At 53.4% G+C, this 8,949-nt stretch overlaps 1 protein-coding gene across 1 annotated transcript in view; it reads left to right on the top strand.

Moving 5' to 3' along the window:
* The first annotated feature begins 281 nt into the window (after positions 1–281).
* Positions 282–8,949, top strand: part of SLC2A9 (solute carrier family 2 member 9) — a 207,109-nt gene continuing 198,441 nt past the window's right edge. Inside the window, exons 1-2 of the mRNA XM_063108514.1 lie at positions 282–422; positions 3,603–3,701. Of these exons, the coding sequence (XP_062964584.1) occupies positions 294–422; positions 3,603–3,701 (228 nt within the window). The 5' untranslated portion in view covers positions 282–293. The remainder of the gene's footprint in view (positions 423–3,602; positions 3,702–8,949) is intronic.

Here is an 8,949-nt window from a genome sequence, read left to right as displayed (position 1 = left end):
AATAAAAAGATGCCAAAAAATAAAAATAAAAAAGTTCACCTCCTGGGTGGTGAACCCTGAGAGGACAGATTGCCGCTTCAGGACTTTTCGGTTGGTCGCTGTAATGACACGGCAGCAGGGAGAAAGTGTTACCCCATTTCCTGTTTAGGCACAGTCACATGGCCACATTTCCTGTCCCGGCGCTCCCGCCCTCTTTCCCGAGGACTTTGCCACCTCATTCACGGACATGCCTGACAGAATCTGGAGCCTCTAGGGCTGAGCGGTCAGCTGGGTCACCAGGGCTGTCACAAAGCATGGACTCCAAGGAACTGAGCTTCACTCCCCTCACAGGAGATGGGAGCTGCCCTGGGCCTCTGGGGCCGGGGAGGGAGCCGCTCGACTGTCACCACTCAGGACACAGCGTGCCAGATGGGAGGAGAAAGGTAAATGGGAAAAGCAGCCTGCGTGTGGCCGGGGGGCTGTGGGGCATCCGGGTGTGCGGGACGGTGCTCAGCCCTGGCCTGGCAGCTGCTGTAGCTCAGCTTTGAGTCAGAATCATGCTTCTCGGTGAGCGTGAGCTCGGCACGGTGCTCCAGCTCTCCGAGCCTCCGAGCCTCCGAGCCTCCGTGCATCCATCCACCAGCTTGACCGCATCTCCGGCTGCCTGGCTGTGCACATGGAACAAGGTCACATGCAGAACTGCCTCTCACCTGCTGGGTGGGGCCTTTGTTCTCCCCTTCCCCTTCGCCCCTGTCAGTCCATGGGCAACCTGTGCCCCTGGAGACAGTGGGGAGGAGGTAGCAGGCACAGGTGAGCCAGGCAGGGGCAGGGGGCTTCAGGGAGAGAGGCTGAGGCAGGAGGAGACGGCTTCCACCTGCCCTCTCCACCTTGTGGCAGGGTCCCCTCACACAAGGAGCTCTCCATCTGATGGGGTGCAGACAAGGGAAGAATCTGTGTCCTCTAAGGTGATAGGGGCTGGGAACAAAGTAGACACAGGGCTCAGAAAAGACGCCCAGCACAGTCTGGTGGCTGAGAGGATGTGGCATCTGAGCTGAGACCCAGAGGAAGAGTTTTTTACAAAAAGGTGATGGAGAATGCAGCTTCTCTTCCTGCGGAAAAATATTCTGGTCCCACACTTCACTTGGCAATGCCCATCCCCTCTCACCCTGCTTATAAACTCCCCCTCTCACCCTGCATCTGATCACCAGCATCTACTGAGCAACTCCTCTGCAGCAGGCTAGGTGCCCAGATAGACAGCAAGAAGCAAGGCCTCTGCCTTCAAAAAGGAAGACCCCCGCCCTCTGTCCAGACTCTTCCACTGACACTCGTGGGCACCTGCCATGTGCCAGGATCTCTTCTGAGGACTGCACCTGTTTTAACTCCCTTCTTGTGCGTAACAACCTACAAGGTGGCCTCTGTGACCATCCCCATTCTAAGGATGAGGAAATTGAGTCACAGAGTGGCCATATAACCGTCCAAAGGTTACACAGTTATAAGTAGCAGTGGTAGAGCAGGGCATCAGACAAGGTTGAATCAGAGAGAGAAATGTAAAAATGAGAAGGCGCAGCTTTCAGAGAGTCTCTTTAGAGGAGGAGACATTGGCAATGGGTCGTAGATATGAAAGAGTATCTAAGAGGGAGGACTTCAGGTGGGTGACATAGTGACCTTGGCATGTTTATACAGGCAATGGCTGGATCAGAAGGGAGTGGAGAGAGAGAAACGAAAAGAGTAAAAGTCTTTCTGAGCACTTGCTACGTGCACGCAGCACTCCACATGTCCACATCCAACGATATATCAACTTCTCAACAACCTATGCATCCGGTGCTATTGTTAAGATCCCATTTTACAGGTGGGCAAGCTGAGACCCAGGAGAGGCAAGTAACTTGCTCAGGCTCCCACATCTGAGTGATGGAGCCATCCGGTACTGGAGTCCAGGTAGAAAGGCTGAGAAGGTGAGCAGAGCAGGGAACTGGCTGTCAGAAACCTGCAACCCCTTCCAAACTGTTCAACTGACCAGGTCCCAGAGCTGTGGACCTTGTCTGTCTTATTCATGCTGTATCCCTGGCACTTTGTCAGGCCTGGCACCGAGAAAACACACACACAGATCCACACACGCACAAATACAGTCATGCGCCGCTTAACAACAGGGATACAATTCAGACAAATGCATCGTTAAGCGATTTCATCGTTGTGCAAAGTACATTATGAAAGGGAACAGCAATAAACTTGCCTATTATCTACACCAGTCACTAGTTGCATGAGCGTGGGCCCTCTAATTATGTTATTAAGTCTCTCTGTGTCTCATTTTCTCATCTGTTAAATGAGGATTAGAATAATGCCACCCCACAAAGTTATGAAAATTTAATTACAGGTAAGGATTGTGCCTGGCAATCAGTAAGCACTCAGCGAGTGTTAGCTAACTGTTATTGACTATTATGTTGCCATGGGGACGGGTGGGAATCATTTAAAAATGAAAGAATTCTAAAGTAGACATCAACCCTTTCACTTGGGGTCAGACCTAATGTGTCAAAAGTTTGGCTTCCTATCTTTGGGTGGGTCACCCAACGAGCAAGCCAGGCACTCTTCAACGTATTTTGCAATAGGTTTGTTTACACTGGTATCACGACAAACACATGAGTAATGAGTCGCGTTACAACAATACACTGGCTGCAACACCACAAGGCAATATAAACTTTTCAGTTCCATTATTATCTTATGGGACTGCTGTTATATATGCGGTTCATGTTTGAACGAAATGTCATGTGGCACACGACTGTATGCTAAATGATGGCAGAAAAAGTACCTTGCTGGGCACCTGGTCCCCTCCATCCAGCCCACATTCCCTTGGCCAGCCTAGGATGGCAGCCCCTCCTGCTCCTGGTCGGTACCAGATGGTCAGCCTTTGCTATGTGGCCCATATGTCTCTGCTCCAAGGCCTTATTGTGGCCATGGTCATCCTTGGCTGGGGCCACAGGGCAGGACCACATGGAGGCAGAAGCCTTGTTCTCAGTGCCAAGCTCTGTCTCTCTGTCTGCAGGTCCTTGTCCTAAAGTGCTCAGACCAGCCTCAGCCTGAAACAGTGTGTGCATGCGTGTGTGTGCATGCGTGTGTGTGCATGCGTGTGTGTGCATGTGTGTGTGTGCGTGCACGTGTCTGTCTCAGGCCCCTGCATGCCGCCCCCAGGTGAGGGGTCAGCAGGGGAGAGGCAGTGTGGTGCAGTGGTGACTACGTGGGCACTGGAACCAGACCACCTGGGCTCCAGTCCCCGTCCCAGGCAGCACAAGGGGCAGCTCCGTGCATCCCGTTCTCCTGTGAAAGAATGCAAGGGTCCTGATGTAAGGACTCCTGGAGGAACCGCCCAGAAGCACGCCTGCAGACAGCACTCCACAGGAGCCGGCTCCTGCTGCCACGACTTAGTCTTTGCTTTTTCCTCCTGTCCGGGGCCAGACTCCAGCCAAACCCAGGTCAAACAAACAGCAGCGTGTGGCCGCTGACGGGACACCTGCTGCAGAGGCTGCGTGCGGTCCGCGGACCCGGGCGAGCTCTCTGCGGCGGCCTCCCCAGCCCAGGGGACGGTGCGGGCCGCGTCCGCGCCGCTCTGACGTGCCGTCCTCTCCCTCCAGGCCTGGACCCGCCCGCTGCTCGCGGCCTCCCTCGCGGGCGCCTTGGGCTCCTCCTTCCTCTACGGCTACAGCCTGTCGGTGGTGAACGCGCCCGCCCCGGTGAGTGCCCGCCCCGCCGCCGCCGGCAGAGGGCGCTGCGGCCACGCGGAGCCCCAGGGCGGCCGCCTGGGCTCGGCTTCCCCACCTCGCAGACGCAGACCCTGTGCTGTGCACGGGGGTGGGGGGGTGGGGGGGTGGGGGGGTGGGGGGAGAGGGTCGGGGGAAGGAACAAAGAGAGTGACACCAGCCGCGCCCTCCGGGGGGGAGATGGGGGAAACACTGCGGGGGGGGGGTCGGGGGGGGTCTCAGTTCCTTCTGAATGGACTGTGGGTGTCCTGGGATAATGTTGGGCGACAGGGGGCTTCAGAGGTCCCCGGGGGTGGGATCCGGAGGGCCTCTAATGCCAGGGAAAGGAGCAGGAGGGGCCTTATACATAGAAACTTGCACATTTTCTTGATTTGCTCTTTTTGTGGGTCTTGGGTCACAAGCAAAGGCTGCGCAGGTATGTATTGGATAAGAACTATCTTTGTTTTATTCTGAGATCAGATCCAGGTACGGTTTCCCAGGCCCCCTTCACACCGTGCTGCTGGTTTGCAGGTGAAGGTTTGGTTTCCTCCTGCCTAGGGTGTTAAGCTCAGGTGCTACCCCATTCCTGGGTGGTGGCTTCTACTTTGATCTACCTCCACCCTAGGGGTAAGGGCAGGATGGAGGTGTGAGGGAAGACTTCCTGGAGGAGGTGATCCCTGAGCCAAGTCTTGAAGGTGGAGGGAGGGCACGGAAGCCTGAGATGCAGGAAGCATTTGGGGAAATGCAGGTAGCTCCAGGTGATTGGAGCGCAAGACGTGTTTGGGAGCAGCACGGGGCAGACAGAATTCAGGCTGGGAACAGCCTCGGATGCTTTTCAGGCTTTTCCTTATTTGAGGCCCAGCATCCTGCCTGCAAAATTCAGGGGGAGCCTCAGCCAGTGCGTCTCAAAGGGATCCCAGGAACCCTAGGATTTTGCAGAGGTGCCACAGGGATCAGGGCTCCATTTGTACTGAGACAGATCTTTTTTTTTTTTTTTTTAAATTCTGTTAACTCTTTGACATTTTTAGGTTCTGTGTCTAAGTTCACTTGAAAAATTCATTCTGATGCCAAAAATAGTTTGAAAACCAGGGGGCCTAGATGGCTTCTACAGGCACTTGCAGCAATTGATGATCCTTGATTTTGTTTTTGTCATGTCATCCCAAGATAGGGATCTGACTTGTCCATATTTGTCTTTGAAAAAGGACTTAGAATTTGAACTCTTGCTTCATCTTGAATGATCAGCCACTGAGAGGGTGGATCACCTTTGCCTTCGTGGCTTATGGAGCAGAGAGACATGAGAGACTTGAACTGGGATGGGATGATAAGGGTACAAGCAGTGACCGTGGGAGTATGTGGAAGGAGCAATCCATTCCTTCATTCATTCGTTCAACAAATACTTATGGAGTGCCCACCACGTGTTCAATGATGACAGTCAGGGAAGGCAACCTGGAGGAGGCAGAATTTGAGCTGAGCCATGAAGGATGGATGGGATTTCTGTAGGTGTCAGAGGATGACGCAGGAAACTGACGCACCTGCAAAGACCTGGCTGTGCCAAGATGGTGGCATGCTGGAAACAGCTAGTAGGGGTGTGTTGGTGCCCAGAGGAGTGGGGAGAAGAGATGGAAAAACAGGTGGAAAAGAAGGTGGAGTCAGGAAAAGAGGGCCTTGGATCTCAAGCTCAGGAGTGGGATTTTAGTGTATGGGCACTGGGGAGCCATGGCAGGTTCATGAAAGGGAGTGATACAACTTGCCATCTTTTAGAAAAACAACTTTGGTGTTAGTGGGAAGGACAGGAGAGGCCTGAGCTTAGAGGTATTTATTGGAAGAGACAATGATGAATTGAACAGAGAACATTTAAAATGCCATCCTTCCGTTTTAGGAGAGGAGGGGATTTCTGAAGACCTAAACAGCCAGGGTGGCCATTAAATTTCTTAATATGAGTAATACACATAATGACAGCCTCAGTAACAACACACATGAAAAAAGCACATATGAGGTGCCAGCCCCTCCTCCAGCATTTTCCATACATTAATTAGCTCAGTGCATCCTCATGACGACCCTATGAGGTATATATCATCATCATCCCCATTTTACAGGCAAGGAAACTGAGGCACCCCGATTACTGACTTGCTCACAGTCACACAATAAGTGGGAGCCAGAGTATGACCCGGACAAGCTTCTGGTTTCCTGGTCGTCAGACACAGTTTTAGTCATTTTTAATGGGATCTCTTTCTGTGTCAGCCAGTTTTGCACCGTGGGACTTCCTGTTTGGAGCATTGTGGCTCCACTTTTGTGGTCAGTGTGCCCAGCATGCTGTTCAGTCACTGTGACAACATGAGGCATTTTCAGCCCAGTGTCCTTGGGCGTCGGGAACCATGGTTCATAATAGGACATACTTTAGAGGAGCCTGAAGTAAGAGCCTTGAATGCCTTGATCCAGGGGCTGGGACGTGCCATCCCCCACTGGGCAGCTACTTCCTAGAGTCTACTCTCTGCCATGGAACGGGAAGCACGGGTTGTGATCCCTAGCTGGTCAACTCGGCCATAGAATGCTGCGCACCGGGCGCATTCATTCTCGTGGAAGTACTGAGGAGTCAGTGTGTTAGTCTGCTCAGGTGGCCATAAGAAAAGACCACTGACAGGTGGCTTCCACAACAGACATTTATTTTCCCACGCATCTAGAAGTTGGACACCCACAAAGTGCCACCTGTTTTGGTGTCTGGTGACTCTTTCTGGCTTGCAGATGGTCTCCTTCTTGCTGTCCACACATGGCAGTGAGAGAGTGAGCAAGCTCTCTGTGTCTCCTGCAAGGGCACTAGTCCCACCCTGAGGTCCCCTATGACCTCATCTAACCCTGGTCACCTCCCACAGGCCCCACCTCTGCATACCACCACACCAAGGGTTAGGGTTTTGATACACAAACTTTGGACGTGACATAGTTCAGTCCACAGTAGTTAGGTATTGATGTCACCTCCATTTCATGGATGAGGAAACAGGCTCAGAGTTGAAGCAACTTGCCCAAGATCACACAGATAGGAGGTGGCTACGCTGGAATTCAAACCCAGATCTGTGTGAATCCAAGACCCAGGCCCTTTCCATTCCCCTCACTGACCACCAATGCCAGGCCCCCAAAGTCCAGTGGTGAGGAGACTTGGCATGGTCACCTAAGGCAGAGAATGGATATGCGGAGGGTCAAGAGGATCCATGACAAGCCGAGTGGGCTGTTTACTCGCCATACCCATCACCCAGACGACTGCTGGGTTTACATACAGCAGCTCCAGGGACTCCAGGACAAGTTTGACGATGTCGAGATGGTTTTACAACCAGGAACCTGCAATTGCCTGAATCCTGCCCTTAACCCCTCCCTCCCATAAAGAACAGGATCCAACAGAGAAAGCCTTGCTATTAGCTAGGTCAGCACCCTCCCTAGGGGGCTTCGGGTCATGTAAGCCCCTCTCTTGCTCTGCCTAAAGGTCCTAATGTTTTACTCGTGCATCTTCAAAGAACAGAGAGGGGCAGGCATGCAGTCAGTCCTTCAGCGGCCTTCACTGGTGGTGTTTACCTTGTGTGTGTCATGTGGTCAGGTGCTGGGGCAGAAAGATGAGCAGGACACATACCATGTCCTCAAAGACCCCAGGCCAGCAGCAGAGACAGATGCCCAGGTAATCATTACCAGACAGGGGGAGACAACTGCTTGAGCCATGAACACAGGCCACAGGAGGGTTTTATTCTCCCTGGAGAAGTCCGAGGGCTCTTGCTGGGGCTTGAGAGAGAGAGAGCAGGGCATTTTCTGGGAACGGTGAAGACCTAGGGGTGGCTGGGTGTGGGGTCCAAGGGGGCAGAGGGGCAAAGGCTGGAAAGGGGATCTGGGGCCAGCTCGAGAAAGGTTGCAGAGGTCAGGCCAGGAGCACCGTCTAGGCTGTGAGCGCGGGAGGCAGGTGGAGGTGGAGGCTCACCCTGGGAAGCCCTCCCAGGGCAAAACCGCTTTGAACTGGAGCTGGACAGCCTGTCTGAGAATCCCAGCTCCATCACATTGGGCCTCTGCACAGCAGCGGTGCCCGTCTCCCTGAAATAGCTGTGAGAATGAAAGGACATGTGAGGTTGGAGGAGCTCAGCCCAGGATCCTGCAGTCACTCTGAATTCTCTCTTCTCCTCACAGTGGGCGCAGGGATGGGTGAGCCAGACAGCCCCAGGATCAGGGAGACTGAGATGGAGCAGAGACTCCAAGGAGTAGGATCTAGCACAGGCTGGACAGGCCAGGCCTGGTGAGAGCCCAAGACTTCATCTGGGGTGCTGGGTTCTCAATGAGGAACAGAAATCCCTGGGAATGGAAGAGATGCAGATATTGGGGGCTGGGGGTGTCTGCCCAGAGAGATGACAGCCAGGGGCTGCCACCAAGGGTGCTGTTAGAAATAAGTTATAGCATGAACACTGCCCTGTCAGAGGGATGCTGGCTTTAGCACTGGCACAGGCTCCTGAGGCCCCTGTTCCCCTTCAGTTACTGGATAACTGGGGGTCCAAGTGACAGGGGCACAGAGGGGCACTCAAGGCCATGCTGCTTACAGCAGGGAAGGCAGTATTTCACCACTGAGTAACCCACTCAGTAGCTGTCATGGTCCCTGGCTGCCACCCAGCCGTGACCTTAAAAATACTTCCTGCTTCTTTCTCCTCAGATATTTGCAAACTTTCTGGAATGCTGATAATGAAAATAGCTCCCACCTCTGGGCACCAACTGTGCAGCTGGCACTTGTTAGGGACTGCACACACATTTAATTACAATCCTGCCAGGAAGCCACAACTAACTCCCTTTTTATAGATGAGGAAACTGAGGCCAAGGGAGGTCAATGTGTCCCAGTTGCACTCTACTTTCAAAGACTTCCCAGAATCTCACTATCAGTCGTACCCCATCAGGAAGAGAACACCCCCATGTTTTGTGCAACCACAAAGGGTCCTTGACCAGTTCTGGCAGACGGGATGTGAGCAGAAGTGATTGTAAGCCCCTCACAGCCTGGCCCTGGATGGCATCCCACAGGGTCTTCAGTGCTTCCTCCCCCAGCATAGGTCCAGACTGGCAAAGGACCGTCCAACACACACTAGACTTCACATGAGCTAGCAGGAAATCCTTACTGTCTTAGCTCTTGACCCTTGGGGGTTTCCGTGCTGTGGTGTTGCACTGATCATATGACTTGTACCCCCAGCAGCTGACCCCGGTCAGTCTCTAGTTTGGCCCACAGCGGGGTCTT

Source organism: Cynocephalus volans, chromosome 9 (genome assembly GCF_027409185.1).
Source record: "Cynocephalus volans isolate mCynVol1 chromosome 9, mCynVol1.pri, whole genome shotgun sequence".
In the NCBI taxonomy this organism is placed as follows: domain Eukaryota; kingdom Metazoa; phylum Chordata; class Mammalia; order Dermoptera; family Cynocephalidae; genus Cynocephalus; species Cynocephalus volans.
Note: the sequence above shows the minus strand (reverse complement) of the source record. Positions and strands in the feature narration are given on the sequence as shown.